Source organism: Vanessa cardui, chromosome 26, assembly GCF_905220365.1.
Source record: "Vanessa cardui chromosome 26, ilVanCard2.1, whole genome shotgun sequence".
Lineage (NCBI taxonomy): Eukaryota > Metazoa > Arthropoda > Insecta > Lepidoptera > Nymphalidae > Vanessa > Vanessa cardui.
Genome location: NC_061148.1, coordinates 6,073,153 through 6,091,018, shown reverse-complemented (window position 1 = coordinate 6,091,018; position 17,866 = coordinate 6,073,153). Strand labels below are relative to the sequence as shown.

Sequence of the window (17,866 nt, the reverse complement as noted above, 5' to 3'; positions counted from 1 at the left end):
GTTCGGTTATTCAGTAAAGCCAAGTTTTAAATTGACTTACAGTTCTTTTATTTTATACTAAAGAAGCTTCTAGAATAATAGTATATATAAGACAAAAACAAAGGAATAGTGTTGCAGTGGTAATAAATTGATTTATATACCAAAAAAATTAAATACAAACCTTGATAAAACCTCTCAAGCTTTCCTCCTTGTGGAACATATTGTCAGTCCGCTTCCTGACCCTCTCAGCTAGAGGCAGGAATGACTCCCTCAATAGTTCCTCTGAGCTGTTGATGATGATCTGTTGCGTGTACGTCGCGATGCGAGTCATCCAAGGCGCGTTCTCATTACCGATGTTCTTCTTGATAAGTTTGAGAACATTCTTCAATAGTTGATTCATATGTTCCGCCGTCACCATTGTGACGTGGTTACTAAAAAAATTACAATATTTTAAAGAGTTTTATAAAGTAATCAGATAAGTATCGTAACGGCAAGTGACTATAAATTCTGCATCCTAAATAACAGACTCAAATTCGTGCAACAACACAAATTGTCATGTGTTAGGGGCATCGATTAATTCCGAAAATGACGGAAAGCGTCGTAATAAAACTTGTACTTTTCGAAAGAACTTTAAAGATTGACTTGGGCGCTTTGCTAGACAGACCCAACATTGTAAATTCAAAATGTTAATGGGAATTTCTTGACCGAATAACATATTATTGGTCTACCCTAAGATTTGAATACTCTGAAGCCTTCTAACTAGCCTATAGAATTATGACGTTAAATATGCATAAAAGAATACTCACCCGGCAGTTGGTGTCACGTTATCAGGTCCTTGCGCCCACCAGAATGGCAAGTACGAACACAGCAAAGGCATAACCACATCAATAATGTGCGGAGCTTCGCTATACGTTTTGTCAGATTCTACAAAGTGATCAACTTCATTGAGGATCGATTCTAATGTCGGCATTGATTGCTCCATTTTCGCCATTATATCTGTGGATAAATATATCATATAAAATCTTTAAAACTAATTGACGAATTCTTCGATTAGATTTTGTTACAAAAATAATTTAACTACCAATAAGAATTCCCATATGGAATCGAAATAATAATATTGGTATATACTGATTGATAATATATACCTAATTGCTACGTGGAATATATCCTATACCACATAAATAGTATTGTATTATAAAATAGATAGATATTTTAAATACTTTTGTTAAACGTGCTGTAATATCGAATTGGGCCAACGTCCTGTAATGATAATTTTGCATAAAAAAAAACAATTAGTTTTGATTGGTTCATAAGAATATGCCAACGGTATATTGTCATGTTCTTACCTTGTGCTTCAAGCGAATGGTCAGCGATGCGGTTCAGCAAAGAAAACTGATTGTGTTTATTGAGATGAGGCTCGAGGTAGGCTACTGGGAATGTTGAACTGAACGCTCCTAAACATGAGCCCTGTTGACATTCATTAATAAAAAGACAATAAAATAACTGTCAAAAGTGACGTATCGTTTAACCAGTGGCGGATTTACAAATCTGCCGCAAGTAGGCTATTCAATTTTTGTTGCCCCTACTTTTTTTTTGCAACATTTATGATTTGTGTTATGTCGTCCTCATTATGATTATATACTAGGTGATATTTCTGTCAGTTACTATTATTATTTTTGGATCCCGCTATGTAGTGACGAGTATACGTATTACGGAAGTAATGTGTATATATATAATTATAAGTTTTTTTTTTAATTTTTAAACTAGCCGCCCTAGGCTCCAGCGTACTTAGCCTATTGGTAAATCCGCCACTGCGTTTAACCTTTTTTTGGTTAAAAATATTTATTGTTTTTATACAAATTCTATGCTCGTAAGTACACGACTGAATCAAAATTTTGTACCATTGTTTTAATGGCGTGAAAGCCAATAAAGTACAGTACCAGTAAAGTAGTAATATGTAAAGTAAAATAGATACTTGAAAATTATTCATGCATCAAGCTAAAAATTTGATTGCCAAATAGCAAACCAACTAATATTATGTTATACTCACCAGAGCTGGTTTGTGTCGCTCTATTTCAGTTTTAAGGTATTTCCTGTCATGTGTGAGTCCCACGTCAGTTCCCAGCGTGTACAATGACCCGAGCATCTTGTACGATGCCACTTGGATTTCGTCCACTATAACAAAAAATTTCTTTAATCAATCAATCAATTCTGTTTATTTATTTATTTTGGCGAAACAAGAGATGGTAACAAAACTGACTATGATGAATTTCATCGATAATTTTTCATTATTTATAAATAAAGATTGCTTCGTTTCGTTGATCTAATTGACATATGAGACAGATACAAGAAAGACATTCAGACATATTGGGATCAATTTTATACTACAAACGATGATGACGGTATTATTATGTTATGCTAAATAGAGTTGATGAAGATTGTGAAAACTGATCACCTAAGAGGATGAAATTGGAAATTAGTTCTGTGGGTATACTCTTATTTAATGGTAGATTTATGTTTGATTGTAAAAAAGTTGTAAAAGTCTTATCAACAAAACTCTCATGCGAAGTCGGGACGATAGCGTTATTGTATTTTAATTTTAGTTTCTTTCGATATTTAAATCGAAATGGTAAAAAAGGGACATATCGCCCATAACATAAGGGCCAATAATATCAGTTAAAATAAAAGACTATTTCATACATATTGGAATTTTGTTAATATTTTTTCATTTGTTTTATTTGGATACTAAGTATATATTATTATATTATAGTATAGTTTGTTACATGTAAATCTTCTATTGGGTTTAATGAAATAAAACGCGAGGTCGTATAACAAACAATTTACTTTATCGTTGTTCGGAAATAAAACTTAGATGTTGCGCAAGTATTTGCCTGAAGTATTTTTGATATTTGCTGTTAGTACTATTATTCTTTTAAATAACAGAAAAACATATTTAAACACTAAAATCAAATATTTTACAGGTGATATGTAATAATGTGATAAAATCAAAAGATGTAAAAATAATACTTAAATCCCAATCTGGGAATATTTCGTCAGTTAACAGAGCATTGTACGATTTTATCAACAAATATGATCAAATACTAAAAGTTTTGAAGTTTAAAGAGGACAAAGAGAACGATTCAGCATCTATAAGCGATAACGACGACTCTGACGATTCATCTTATGAAAACCAAAATGAAACACAGAAAATATGGTTGCCTTCAAAAGTAGATTATGTGAGGGCTAGTACATTTAAACCAGCAACAGCGGCTATTTATGACAGCGAGTCGCTAGATGATGATTATACTGATGACATTAAAAAAGTAACGAATACAGCTTTAAATAAAACCAAAGAACCAGTCGATAAATTAAGCATTGAAAAAAAATCTTTAGAATATGCTCAAGATGATACAGAAAATTATTCATCTGAAGATAACGAATCGGAAGACATACAAGTTATATCTATTGACATGCCCCCAACAACAAAATCGATTCAAAACAAAATTATAACAAAAAATAAAAATAAAAAGAAAACCGTGACGAGGAAAAAACCTAAAGTATTTCAAAATATATTAGGTGAAAAAACTAGATTCAGCGTACAACGTCTTAGTTCCCGAACACGGAAAAATTATAGCCAACCAAAATTACAATTTAGAGCACCATTTGCAAGGGACAACAGTAGGAGAATCAAGAGGATAATATATTCGGAAACATTTTCGCCGAATAACATTTGGCAAGAGATTATAAGCAGACCTATTAAGCTGACTAATGACGAAGATCCATTTTTCAAATCACAAAAACCCAAAAGAGAAGAACCCAATAAAATAACAATTGTTATTTTGGCGAAACCAGAAATGGTAACTAAAACTGTCTATGATGAATTTCAACATCAACAACAACAGTTTATAAATTTTCCACTTTTGGGCTATGGCCTCCTCTCTCTTTGAGGAGAAGATTTTTGGAACATATTCCACCATGATGTTCCACTGCGGATTGGTTGTATTCAAATGTGGCAGGATTTCTTTGACATTAGACACGTGCAGGATTCCTCACAATGTTTTCCTTTACCACCAATCATGAGATGAATTATAAACACAAAAAAATACCATGAATCAACAACAACAACAACAACAGCCTGTAAATTCCCACTGCTGGGCCAAAGGCCTCCTCTCCCTTTGAGGAGAAGGTTTGGAACATATTCCACCACGCTGTTCCAATGCGGGTTGGTGGAATTTACATGTGGCAGAATTTCCATGAAATTTGTCACATGCAGATTTCCTCACGATGTTTTCCTTCACCGCTGAGCACGAGATGAATTATAAAGACAAATTAAGCACATGAATCAGCGGTGCTTGCCTACCATGAATATTCAGTATTGATTGCCTGGGTTTGAATCCGCAATCATCGGTTAAGATGCACGTGTTCGAAACACTGGACCATCTCAGCTCATAATTTCAACATAGATCTCTTTATTTCTATAATGTCTGATTTTAGGATGATAACAATACCTTCGAGGAATCGGTTAAGCTAGCTAAAGATGGTAATTTGGAACCAAATGAGCACCAATTCAGAAACAATGAAACAATCATATTGCGTAACAATTATGGGGATGTTTGTTTACAGGTTCCGATTAAAAAATGCGTTAAAGTAAGTTGCATTACTTGCATACAACTAATAACTCGAGACTATATATTAGTATTTGACGATCTCTCTGACCGGGTTCGGCCGAGTCGATGTAGAAAAAGTTAATTATTTTTCTATGTTGTCTTGGGTCTCGGTGTTTGTTGTACCGTCGTTACTTCTGATTTTCCATAACATAAGTGCTCTAACTTTTACATTACGATCAGAGTAATGTATGTGATTTTGTCCAACATTTATTTATTGTTTTGTAATTTTTCATTTTCAGGCCATAAAAGAAGTAAATAAGAAAGTTTGCAAATTACGATTTAAATGCAAGGCTAACTTCAAATCCGCGTTTATAAGAAACGGTAAAATGGAATGCAAGAAGCAATATGACATTACTCAAAGTAGTAAGGATAGTGAAACAAGACTAAGAGGACAACAAAATCTTCATCCGTTACATTTGCGAAAACGCAACTACAACGGTATGAGAACTTCGTCTACTACGGAATATTTTTATTTAACACAAGGGACGCACGGATACAAAACTGATACTCAATATAATTTGTTTTTATGCTATTGCTTGGCAGACGAAAATTTTGCCCTGATGGTAAGTGGTCACCACTGCCCATAGACAATGACGCTGTAATGCACCACAAACCTTGGGAACTAAAATGTGAATGTGGTATATTGGCAGAATATCTGATGGTACCTAGGCGGACTTGCACAAAGTCCTATCACCAAGTAAAATACTACAGAATTTGTTTATTTACGACATCACATTAGAAACTTCTAAAATTATCAGTGTTTCTTAACTATAATGTCCACGTGTTATAAACAAAAACCGGATCTATTTGAATCAATCTATTTGAAAAAAAAAACACATCAAAATCCATTGCGTAATTTTAAAGATCTAAGCATACATATGACAGACCATGTAATTATTTAACATTGATAATATATCATTGTTCTATTTTTTGTAGATAGTTCTATTGGTGCTACAAAAGATATAGTACCAGAAAAGCATTATGTAAGTAGAAAAAATTAAATCACAAAAATATAATACATCTAACATCAGAGTCGTCATTTTAATGATTTTCTATGATTGCAGGATTTCATTATTTATACAAACAATAAAACTCTTATGTCCGTTTCTCCACCGAAATCGTATTTACGTGATAAATATGAAAAAGAGTGCCAAAAGAGCAACAGATCGAAATGTATACAAGCATGCAATAACGCCACGAAGGAAACATGCGCTGAGATTACTTGCGATAAAAATAAAAAGAAAGCTTTCGAAAATTCGTGTAAAGAGGAATGTAAGAAACTGTTCATTGTCAATGATGGCAAAGATTCTGGGAAAGATTCTAGTGATAGCGACAGCAGCGGCAGTAGCGATGGTAGTGACTAGGACTTAAACCAAACCCATTATAGACATTTATTAATAGCAATTTTACTATAGCAACAAATATCATAATAAACATAAATATCGGTACACATGTGAACTATAAAATAGGGACTATCCATTAATTATGTAAGACTATTTTCGCCAATTTTTGACCCCCTCCTATCATAAGAAAAAATAAGAATAGGCCGTCCCCCTCATTTCGATTTCATATTTATTACGTAAGAAACTAAAGGAAAAAATGAATATAAGTTTGGTTTATTTTATTGTGTACTAGCGACCCGCCCCGACTTCGCACGGATACAATGCTGGAACTAAATATATAACAGAATGTCTAACTGGCTTTTTTTAAGGTCTTCATAATGTGTAATTTTTGTTCTGTTATTCCATGTCAGATGCGTTTTTGTTATACCGCATTTTATACTGACTTCACGGAAATCCCTTCGAATGGGACAAAAAGTCCTATGCCCGTCTCCTGGTTCTAAGTTACCCCTCCAGCAATTTTCAGCCAAATTGGTTCATTCGTTCTTGAGTTATAAGTAGTTTAACTAACACCACTTTCTTTTATTATAGATAGATAGATAGATTTTACAAAGTAAACCCTTGCAAGAAAACGTAAGACATGGGTGCTATGTATCCCCTCTAAATCATCTTACGTAAAAAATGGATGGCCCCATATCTAAATGTAATTATAAAAGCTGAGAATCAATTTCGAGCGTTAACAGTTTTGTAATAATTTGTTTTAATTCTTAAAATAACGTAATAAATGGTTTGAAACCAGTCGTATAAGCAATCTTGTTTTATTGTGCCCTGACGCTATTAAATGAAATTGACCAATCTTTTTTATTGTTTCCTCCTAACATTTATTTTCTGTTTGGTAAAATGATAACTTTAAAATTTACGAAACGTTTATTGAAATTTATGTTTTTGAATATTAAAGATTTGAAAGAGTTTTATAATTTCAGATAAAATGTGAAACGAAAATATTTCTTATTTTTAAAATAGATGGAGATGAATGGAATAATGAACAAGAACATCAAATATTACGAGACAAATATGGCGATCCCTGTCTAAAAGTCGCTCTAAGAAAGTGTTTCAAAGTAAGCCAAGTCACTATAGATTTTGAAATAAAACTTTGCATGTTCGAAATATTTAGCAATGCTCATATAACTTACAGGCTCGAGATGGCCCAGTGGTTAGAACGCGTGCATCTTAACCGATGATTGCGGGTTCAAACCCAAGCAAGCACCGCTGATTTATGTGCTTATTTGTCTTTATAATTCATCTCGTGCTCAGCGGTGAAGGAAAACATCTTGAGGAAACCTGCATGCAACCACCAACTCGCATTGGAACAGCGTAGTGGAATATGTTCCAAACCTTCTCCTCAAAGGGAGAGGAGGCCTTTAGCCCAGCAGTGGGAATTTACAGGCTGTTGTTGATTACAGGCTCTTATGCAAGTAAGTAAAAAAGTCTGTAAGTCGTATCCAAGATGTAATTCGACTATGAAAAACGATTTTAAAAACGAAGCTAAGAAGAAATGCCTTCGAGAATTTGACTACAGACAATCGACAATCAATAAGGATAGTCAGGCCTATTCGGACGAAAACGGTAATTTAATTTAGTTGATATTGCCGATAGCTGAGTTTGCCCAGTGGTTAGAACGCGTGCATCCCAGATTAGCACTACTGAATATGTGTTTAATTTGTGTTTATAATTCATCTCGTGCACGGCGGTGAAGGAATATATCGTTATTAGTTTAATTTCATAAAAAATTGCCACTTGTGTATTCAATCATTGAGACAGCGTGGTGGAATATGTTCCAAATCTTCTCCTCAAAGGGAGAGGAGGCCTTAGCCTAGCAGTTTACAGACTGTTAATTTAATGTAATGTAAATGTTTATTGCAATGTTATCTAATTTATATTATTGACCCAAACAATGTTAGTTTCAGATAATAATAAACATACTGATGAGACTCGAGAAAGATACTTAGATGTTTGCATACCTCATATGGTACCTCAAAGCATGGTAAGTCAATATAAAGGATTGTACTTTATTTCGATGAATTGTAAAGTGGTTATATATAATTATTATAGAGGTTATATATAATTACCATAATTAGGTATGGGCGATATCCCAATTTTGTGACACGGTTGTGTATGGATATTTTGATTGAATATAAGTGTTCAAATCCGATTTCAGATCGCCCTTCTTTGTTTAACTTAACATTGTACGATATGTGAGAAAGAGATGAAGCGGATGTGATATCGAAATCGGTCTAACATTCGCTTCATCTCTTTCTCACAGATGTGTTACTGTAATGTTAAAGAGAGATAGACGAATATTATAGTTATTGTTCTTTGGATGCTTTGACGTTTCAAACCGATACTCATAGTTCTTTATATGCGGTGGAAACGGTTACTCGTCCACATAAAATCGATGACATTTTCATTGATTTTCCGACGACATCAGATATAAGATTAGTTTCGATAGATCGGACACATGCCTACTTATAATATTGTTACAATTTCAGAAAACTACTAATAGAAGTCTACGCAACGATGTATTAGGAAACTTAGTCGAGCAAATACTTCGTAGTCGTTCCGAGAGAGAATGTAAGAAGTTGTCTCGAGATAAATGTAATCTGGCATGTGTCGATACCAGCTCTATTGTTTGCAAAATGCATGAGTGCAGTAAACGAAAGGAACGTTCGTTTAAAAACACGTGTAAGAAAGTATGCAGTAGTGCGTACCAAGTTCGTACGATAGAGAGTTCCAGTGACAGCGGCAGTTCCAATTAAAGTGTAAATAAAATGCAAATTTTTGGAAAAAATATTGGATTGGGATTGGTACACCAAATCATTTTAAATTAAGTCATAAAAAATACGTGAAAACTGGATTCGTTCCGAAAAATAAAAAATTGACCATAATCTAAAAAGTCAATTTCACTTTTGATATGGGAATAACTCCCTTTGTGTGTCATTTTTTTTTCAAAATTAGAGCAGTTGTGTTGAAATTTTTGACTTCTAGCTACAGAAGTATTACTCTGGATTACAAAATAAAAATAAAATGAAAATTTTTAGAGACTAGAAGTGAAATGCGTCACAGGTGTTTATTTTTTAAAATGATCATCATTTTTAAAATAAATGACATAAATATTTTTAGGATAACTGTTATGACTTGGCCTATCACCCGGTACCGGTTTGCCATCGCATTCCGGAACACCCTGTTTCTAATAATAATAATAATAATGGTGTAAATGAGATAACTCACACAGCAAGTCGGCGCCGTATTCGCAATTGGCGAGGTGGTCGAACATGGCGGTGAGTACGGGAAGCAGCACGCCGTTGATGTAGCCGAGCGACGTCGACGTCTTCAGGTGCGTTCCACGTAGGTGCGCGTACTTGCCCTGCACGCACACTCAAAACTCAAACTCAAATCCCTTTACTCAATATGCAAACATAACTCTTACATATTCATATTAAAATAAACATTACAACCGGTTCGGAAAAGATAACGGCGAAAAAACTCAGCGTGTCCAATGATATTCTAATAAACAGATATGTTATATCCATACTAAATAACAGAAAAAAGTGTGCCGCGCCGGGGACCGTTTATTTTACATTTCGTTACAAGTAAAAAGGATAGCTTGATAAAAACAATAACAAAAAAAGAGACAACTAGATGTTATAATTACGCAAAACGTATTAGTACGTAATTATGATGTATTATAAAGTATTATAACGTATTACTACGTAAAACCAAACAAGTCAAACGTCCCAATTGGGACGTTTTCTAGTCTTCACTTTTTGCGCGTTAATAACATATCTGTTTACTAGAACATCATTGAGCGTGTCTGTCATCATGTATCATATTTCACAGTTCACAATATTTCGACAGTTTACAATCTGATGAGATAGATTGTAATCTAACGATGTTTGTAATCTTACAGTAACATTAACAAGTTAATACGCCAACTGACTTACTTTATTACCGTTAAAATTTTTTTTTTTTAATTGGACTGTTCCCGTTTGAATAAGAGTGAGACAATGTAATATCACTGTCTCAATCACTTTCATAACAAGTCTTGTGATAACAGAAAGTAAGCAGTGGTTAGAACGCGTGCATCTTAACCGATGATTTCGGGTTCAAGCCCTTGCAAGCACCGCTATGTATTATATGTGCTTAATTTGTGTTTATAATTCATCTCGTGCTCGGCGGTGAAGGAAAACATCCTGAGGAAACCCGCATGTGTCTAATTTCATTGAAATTCTGCCACATGTGCATTCTGCCAACCCGCATTGGAACAGCATGGTGGAATATGTTCTAAGCCCTTCTCCCAATGGGAAATTTACAGGCCGTTACTTTACTCTTTACTAAACATATTCTGGCGCTGACATCGCTTTAAAGATTGAACTACATTAATAGTAAAGCAAAACGTAACTTCACATAGTACATAAAATTTTTAGCCGAACTTTTTGCATATGCAGCTGAAAGTTGAAAGGGTACAATTTAATATCTTACATCCTGTAAATTCATGATGGTATGCCCAAGATCATCAGCTACGTTATTGAAGAAGGTGAGCATGGAAGTACGGATGAATTCGGGGCAGTTCTTCACGAGGGATTTGGCGTCGATGCCCTTCACGAGCACTTGGAGACAGCGGACTGTTATTCGGACATCAGGACCGAAGGCTGCCAATCTGTTGGATTAATTGGAGTTTGTAGGTGTACATATAATACATTAGGCGATAACGATAACCCTTAATCGTTAAAAAATATTCAGTTGCAGCGTTTCTCGTGAAAAAAACAAATAAATCTTCGTCGGATTAGCGCAACAAACAATTTAGTCTATAGGTACACATTTCTAAAAAAAAAAGAAATTCCTAATATTTTTAAGCATGAAAAAATGACACCTACAATGTTAAAAGATATTGGAAATTAACTTTGAAATTAATGCGGCATTTTCGTGATAATCTATCATTAGAAGCTAAGTCGATTTTAATTATGATCATATTCATGAATGATAATTCTTTCTATTATATGTAAAAAATAGCTTGTCAATTTGTATGTGTGTGTAAGAGAATATCTTAGGAGAAAAATCACCTGGATCTCAGCAAACTAGCCAGCTTGCAGAAGAGAGCAGCGACCATCTCTTTCTCTTTCAAGCTCGCCGCGCCCACATTGTTGGTGGCGGTCGCTACGGCGATGAAGTAATTACGATGCGTCGAGAAATACTTCTCCATTAAAGGAAGTACCACCTAATAATAAATGTAACATATAATACAATAACATTTATAAACGATTAACATTAAGAAGTAAATATTTTTAAATATAGAACACCTTCGAAATATAAAAAATGAAATTAATTATGCCAATAATACAAGTCAAAACAATCACTATAAGAATGACACTAAATATGTAAATAATAATAATATACTAGATAAAAGCATATACATAACTACACAAGTAATCTACAATTTAAAATTATAAGGAGAAGAGCTAGTCAAAATATTTATATAATAAGACTGATACCTTCTTGAAATACTTTAGCTCCGACTTGTCTTGCTTGTAATACAATAAAAATACAAAAGACATAGAAGATAAAATTGTTAAAGACAAAAGTGAAACTAGTTCCATTAATTAATATTAAATTTGAGTAATTAACATTATTAATGAAATTAATAAGTATCGAAGCATGCGATTGTTATAAGAAAAATAACTCGAGATCAATTTTGGTACAATTCATAGAAGAATGTGTAAATTGAAGTAAAAGTTTACAGAGAGAACTATAAAGTCTTCTTACTCTTACTATATAATACAAATGTATAGTACGACACAACTTAGACATACCATCCGCAAAATTCGTAAAACCCATTGTTGCAGATTTACACAACCAATAGAAATATCTATCGCGCCATTCGACGCTATTCGTCGCTATAGATTCTCGCGTCAGTTCAACCCAAGAAAGCAAGTGCATTTATATCAACGTGTCAAATTGACGAATGATATTACAAGTTATTACGTTTGTGCAAAGATCATATTCACATAAGAAAGAAATATTGATAATTTGGGATAGCGTGCTTAATACGGATGTGATCGGTTTTACGAATTTTGCCGATGCTACGTCTTATTTGTGTCGTATTATCGTCGTGTATACTTAAATATAAACTTGGAAGTAACCAGAAGTGTTTGGAAGGAAAACTTGTGCAAAAGGTAGTTTCTTGCTGAGAAACTTAACGGTTTTTACGGATAGGATTCTAAATACAAAACATACCTTGGAAAAGAATTTAATATCTCTAGTGCTAGTTTTGAAACTGGTTCGTCTACTGAACGTAGTGGAAGGCTTCAGGAGTTTCATATTGATTGTGGCTCGATCGATATACTGTATCAGTTTCTCCAACAGCGAGTAAGCGAATCTGAGCTCTATTGCTACACCGGTAGTGGTCTGTTCTGTGTCACTTTGCGCTGTTTTGGGTCTGTGTAACTTGTAGCCTTGATATTGGAGATATTTGAGGAATTCCTGAGAACGTTCACGATCCTTTTTCTTCTCTTTGTCGGTTAGAAGATCGTATGGGACTAATTGAGGATGGATTCCACCTGTAGATACATTTACATATTAAACGGTTGAATGGTTGATAGTGTTATTACAAAAATAAGATAATAAATTAGCCAATGTCTATTGAGTATGCTTTGCTTTCAAAAATAATAAGGCTAGTCATTGAAACATCAAAAGGGCAATAGTTTACGGGCTACCCGACGATGCAAAAAATTGGCAGGATTCATCGGGATATCTTGGGCTTGTGCAATATCATCCATAATCCTTACACAATTGATATGACAATAACAACAATAACAATAACAGCCTGTAAATTCCCACTGCTGGGCTAAAGGCCTCCTCTCCCTTTTGAGGAAAAGGTATGGAACATATTCCACCAAGCTGTTCCAATGGTAGGTGGAATACATATGTGGCAGAATTTCTATAAAATTTGTCACATACAGGTTTCCTCACGATGTATTCCTTCACCGCTGAGCACGAGATGAATTATAAAGACAAATTAAGCACATGAATCAGCGGTGCTTGCCTGGGCTTGAACTCGCAATCATCGGTTGATATGCACGCGTTCTAACCACTGGGCCATCTCGACTCTTTGATATGACATATAGCTTAAAAGAAGGGACAAATAGAAATTAGTGATTCTTAAAATAATTTGGGGTATTGCTACTATTTTTTTAAGAAATTCCCAATAATTAATTTCGTAATGCATACCTCCATTAGTAACTAATTCTTCTTTCTTCTTCTTAGCCCAGATGTCATGTGCGTTCTCTGCGAGCCTCTCTGCCATGTTCTGCATCTCTCTGGATAGGGTCAGGTTGGTCATGTCGACGGGGTGAGGGTTGTAGTTGAAGGGTGTCGCTGAATCCGTCTGACGAGAGAGATCACAATTTGAGTAACGTAACTAAGTAACTTAATCAAAAAAAGTTATATCAAAAAATATTAATTTGTAATTAGTAAATATTATTGAAAATTTAGATAAATAAATTATGTACTTACAAAAATCTCGTGACTTTGCTTCAGTGCGCAAGAAAATAAAAAAAAAATCTCATATTATTTAGGTAATATAAATAATAAAGTTTTTAATAAAATAAAGGTATATATATCATCTAAGGAAAAAAATAAAATCGAAACCGGTTCATCCGTTTCGGAGCTACGATACTAGACACACACAAACTTAAACAGCTACAATTTATTTTAAGTCTAGGGTTATTAATAGATATTTAAAAAAGGAAAAGTAAATTTTCTATAAAAATTTATATGGCCAAAGCAAATTTGTTCAGATTATGTCTTCTTAAAGTCATAATATGCTAACTATTTACATTATATATATTTGTCAAAAACAAATAACTGATGGGGGCGTGTTCGAGGGACCAGGGTAGGGGTCAGGTGCTAGGTACTCTATGTCCTTTTCTGATCTCCTGAATGATCAGTTGAATTATTGGAAGGGTAACGACAAACTCGCTTTAGCTTCTACAATATTAAATATGGTAAGTGTACTCACGATGCCAGATTTGGACTGTCGCCTCATGGAGCTTCGGTTGGTACTTGGGATGTCCACTTCAGAATGCTCGACTGACCAGCCGATCGCCAATAACGCCTTCAACGACTCACGCACTGGCTCCTTGTAACGCTCTTTCTCCTGTCATACAAAGTCATGTTAGTTAAAAACAATTATTTAAATTAATATATCCTGCTTGGAAGTCAACAGGTACAAAATAAAATATCCATACAAAGTGTCTCATTTTGTGCCAAATTCGTTTAAGAGAACATCTTATTTTCATGATGTGCACCTGAACGATTTTGGTCAAATCAGCAATTTTCGATTATGTACACAAACTCAATCAAAATCAATACATACTTTATTCAAGTAGGCTTTTACAAGCACTTTTGAATCGTCATTTAACAACTATATTAAGTGAAGCTACCATCATTCGGAAAGTAGATTCCATCGAGAAGAACCGGTAAGACAATACATATTATTTGAAATGGGAACATAAAACGACAAAGGCTCATTTTCAAAAGGATATAACTATTCAAATAAATTAAATATCTTTGCAATTATATACTTACATAATCATTAAGCATGTTGTATGGTTTGAGCCTTGGATGAGATTTCTGACTGTCGGACCATGACTCCGCGTAGACCCAGCCATTTTCAATTTTCCTGACAAAATAAATACAGGAATGTACAACATAAAAAATGTTAATGTTTTTTTTTTCCTTATTTTTTAAATTATTTTATTATATATTCTTATACTTATATTTATGTAATTATTATGAACTTATATAACACATACTCGTAATTCACTTCCTACGACGTGACGTACGTAGTTATTGGCGGCCACAGAATACTAGCGTTGAAACTCATCACAAAAATGATTTTCAACATATATGCTGAGTTGCTTACCAATTTGGGCATCACACATTGTTTTGTTTAATTTTCATCTTTATTTTAGTTTGTATTCTTTATTCTTATACGTTCCTTTTATATACATTTTTATATTGTTTGCATAAGGTGTGTGTGTGTGTGTGTCCAAATAAAGATTATTTCATTTGATTTAATTAAAAAAAAAAAAATATCGTGTATGATGGTATGGATGATATGGTTTTATCGGGACTTCAGTGGTAGGGCTTTGTGCGAGCCTATCTGGGTAGGTAACAATCACTCATCAGATATTCTACCGCCCAACAACAATACTTGGTGAGCCAATGTAACTACAGGCACAAGGTGTCCCTTGTGCCTGTAGTTACATTGGCTAGCATCTTAGTTCCCAAGGATATTGGCGTATTGACGATGTAAGGAATTTTTAATATATCTAACAGCGCCAATGTCTATGGGCGGTGGTGATCACATACCATCAAGTGGCCAATATCCGCAAACCAATAAAAAAGCAGGTTCACCTATCACCCAATATCTCGAAATCAAGTCAATAACCAAAACAATATCTAATCAAATATACCTGGAAGCATAGACAAGTATATATTTACCTGGATGCCCAAGCGTCGTGGTAATGCTCGGAGAATTTCTGAACGATTGTATTGAGATCGTTGTTGAGCGCCACCGACGATGTGTTGATGGGTTGTGGGTCATATTGTGGGTTGTCGGCTCCTGCTAATAGTTGCGACATAAATGTCATAAAAATCGTATATAGCACAATTTTAGGAAATTTAGTTCGTTCCTGTTAGGGATAATAATAACAACAGCCTGTAAATTCCCACTGCTGGGCTAAAAGCCTCCTCTCCCTTTGAGGAGAAGGTTTTGGAACATATTCCACTACTCTGTTCCAATGCGGGTTGGTGGAATACACATGTGGCAGAATTTCTATGAAATTTATCACATGCAGGTTTCCTCACGATGTTTTCCTTCACCGCTGAGCACGAGATGAATTATAAAGACAAATTAAGCACATGAATCAGCGTGGCTACATTATAGGTAATACTAGATAAGATACTAGTTGTCGCCCGCAGTTTCGCTGGTGTTTTAAGATGTAACTAACATCTTAACAGTCACGTGTCAGGCAAAAAACGTAGCCTATGTTCTTTATTGGAGTTCATGTTTGCTTCATACCAAATTTTATAAAATTTGGTCCATTGGTTTGGTCGTGAAAGAGCGGCAGACAAAAAGACAGAGTTACTTTCTTTTATATGAATAATATAGATTCCAATAAAGATTTTGTTCAAAACTTTGGTACGATAAGAAATAGAGACACAAATTAATAAAATCTTCGTGGAATTCGTGATCTTTGATTGTGATGGGTGTGTTCCAATCTCATCAACTGTGCTCTCTCGACTATTGTAAAAAGTGAATATGAGATATAATTACCTAAGCTATGAGTTTCCTTGCCATAAAACTCATCGTCGTAATTCATCGATAGTGAATAGTCCGGTGGTAAAGCACAACCTGAAAATAACACATTTTTTAATCGTAAAAAGCCTTTAAGTAAGTCATTTATTTGTAATAGACATTGTTAATTTCCCATAGGTATGACACAACTTACATGCAGCATCGGCAAAACTCGTAAAACCGATCACATCCGAATTAAGAACACTGTCCCAAATTATCAATATCTATTTCTGTGAATATGATCTTTACACAAACGTAATAACTTGTAATATCATATGGCATAATATATTCGTCGATTTGACACGTCAATTTACATACACTTGCTATCTCGGGTTGAACTGACGCGAGAATCTATAGCGACGAATAGTGTCGAATGGCGCAATAGGGAGCTATTTCTATTAGTTGTATGAAGCGGCTGTAATCGGATTTCTTGAATTTGCCGATGCTAGATCAAAGTTGTTTCGGACTATACCTATCGCAATGAGACACGGCAGCGCTTTTCCAAAGAGTTCAGGCTCGTAGTCCATCTTGCTGAGGGAATCGAAGATGTTGGAGAACAGCATCATGGTCAGGCGCTTCTCCTCGTCCGAGGAGGCGCCGTAGATGCCCTGGCCGCCCGTGCTACCGTAGTACTTCGCGCAGCGCTCGTAGTGCAACGTCAGTAGCTGTGGAAGTTACGGTTATTATAATAAGCTCATATGATTTCTCGACTGTTTTAATATAAAACCTGAGATCGCCCAGTGGTTAGAACGCGTGCATTTAAATCGATGATTGCGGGTTCAAACCCAGGCAAGCACCGCTGAATATTCATGTGCCTAATTTGTGTTTATAATTCATCTCGTGCTCGACGGTGAAGGAAAACATCGTGAGGAAATCTGCATGTGTTTAATTTCATAAAAATTCTGCCATATGTGTATACCACCAATCCACACTGGAACTGCATGGTGGAATATGTTCCAAAAATCTTCTCCTAAAGGGGAGAGGAGGCCTTAGCCCACCAGTGGGAAATTTACAGACCGTTACTTTTTACTTTTTGACGTGATGTCTTCTATTTTAAGTAAAAGGTGAAAAATTATTATTTATTATGTGAGATTAAAGAAACAGTGAAATACACCGTGCAAATCCGTAGTTTTCAATCCCATATTAAATTATGATAGTATTACTTTTTAATAATATTTGCGTTCTTTCAATTTTTACTATTTAAATAAGAGTATAGGCATAAAAGATAACGGCGATACCCTACTAACAATGGCGGTACCCTACGGAGTACCCCGTCATCGATATTGAGATGTCAATAATATATACTATTCTATACTTTGTAAATGCTTTGTTTATTATAATATTAAGGATGTAAAGATTACAACTATTAATCAAAGTTCCTATGTAATATATTTACCATTCAAGTTGGATCAACCAAATATATAATATAGACTAGCTGTGCCCGCGACTTTGTACGCGTTTGA

The 17,866-nt window shown here is 34.6% G+C and overlaps 3 protein-coding genes across 5 annotated transcripts in view; 2 read left to right on the top strand and 1 right to left on the bottom strand.

The window, feature by feature from the left end:
• Window positions 1–17,866, bottom strand: part of LOC124540688 (ryanodine receptor) — a 154,455-nt gene that overhangs the window by 29,087 nt on the left and 107,502 nt on the right. Inside the window, exons 64-77 of the mRNA XM_047118358.1 lie at window positions 16,876–17,068; window positions 16,383–16,460; window positions 15,548–15,671; window positions 14,630–14,723; window positions 14,061–14,198; window positions 13,271–13,427; window positions 12,278–12,600; window positions 11,107–11,261; window positions 10,526–10,703; window positions 9,275–9,410; window positions 2,030–2,154; window positions 1,326–1,446; window positions 786–975; window positions 161–410 (exon numbers count right to left, since the gene is read on the bottom strand). Of these exons, the coding sequence (XP_046974314.1) occupies window positions 161–410; window positions 786–975; window positions 1,326–1,446; window positions 2,030–2,154; window positions 9,275–9,410; window positions 10,526–10,703; window positions 11,107–11,261; window positions 12,278–12,600; window positions 13,271–13,427; window positions 14,061–14,198; window positions 14,630–14,723; window positions 15,548–15,671; window positions 16,383–16,460; window positions 16,876–17,068 (2,262 nt within the window). The remainder of the gene's footprint in view (window positions 1–160; window positions 411–785; window positions 976–1,325; window positions 1,447–2,029; window positions 2,155–9,274; window positions 9,411–10,525; window positions 10,704–11,106; window positions 11,262–12,277; window positions 12,601–13,270; window positions 13,428–14,060; window positions 14,199–14,629; window positions 14,724–15,547; window positions 15,672–16,382; window positions 16,461–16,875; window positions 17,069–17,866) is intronic.
• On the top strand, window positions 2,777–6,158 carry LOC124540684. Of its 2 annotated transcripts, none has more exons than XM_047118353.1 (6): window positions 2,777–2,893; window positions 2,961–3,836; window positions 4,474–4,626; window positions 4,886–5,084; window positions 5,583–5,629; window positions 5,711–6,158. In XM_047118353.1, the coding sequence occupies exons 1-6, from the start codon at window positions 2,852–2,854 to the stop codon at window positions 6,008–6,010; spliced, it is 1,617 nt and encodes a 538-aa protein (XP_046974309.1). In that variant the 5' UTR covers window positions 2,777–2,851; the 3' UTR covers window positions 6,011–6,158. The 2 variants fall into 2 exon arrangements, with proteins under 2 accessions (XP_046974309.1, XP_046974310.1); XM_047118354.1 differs by having other exon boundaries at window positions 5,587–5,629; window positions 5,711–5,789.
• LOC124540686 lies at window positions 6,620–8,890 on the top strand. Of its 2 annotated transcripts, none has more exons than XM_047118357.1 (5): window positions 6,620–6,881; window positions 6,970–7,104; window positions 7,450–7,612; window positions 7,954–8,030; window positions 8,536–8,890. In XM_047118357.1, exons 1-5 carry the CDS (start codon window positions 6,828–6,830, stop codon window positions 8,800–8,802), a joined length of 696 nt encoding a protein of 231 aa, XP_046974313.1. In that variant the 5' UTR covers window positions 6,620–6,827; the 3' UTR covers window positions 8,803–8,890. The 2 variants fall into 2 exon arrangements, with proteins under 2 accessions (XP_046974313.1, XP_046974312.1); XM_047118356.1 differs by having other exon boundaries at window positions 7,948–8,030.

Bases quoted from the DNA above. Each gene is read 5' to 3' on its own strand.
- LOC124540684 (XM_047118353.1), top strand. From the start codon at position 2,852: ATGTTGCGCAAGTATTTGCCTGAAGTATTTTTGATATTTGCT. The intron at 3,837-4,473 runs GTAACTAAAACT...GTCTGATTTTAG, and splicing joins TTTTGGCGAAACCAGAAATG to GATGATAACAATACCTTCGA. The intron at 5,085-5,582 runs GTATGAGAACTT...TATTTTTTGTAG, and splicing joins GCGAAAACGCAACTACAACG to ATAGTTCTATTGGTGCTACA.
- LOC124540686 (XM_047118356.1), top strand. From the start codon at position 6,828: ATGAAATTGACCAATCTTTTTTATTGTTTCCTCCTAACATTTATTTTC. The intron at 7,105-7,449 runs GTAAGCCAAGTC...TGTTGATTACAG, and splicing joins CTCTAAGAAAGTGTTTCAAA to GCTCTTATGCAAGTAAGTAA. The intron at 7,613-7,947 runs GTAATTTAATTT...AAACAATGTTAG, and splicing joins GGCCTATTCGGACGAAAACG to TTTCAGATAATAATAAACAT.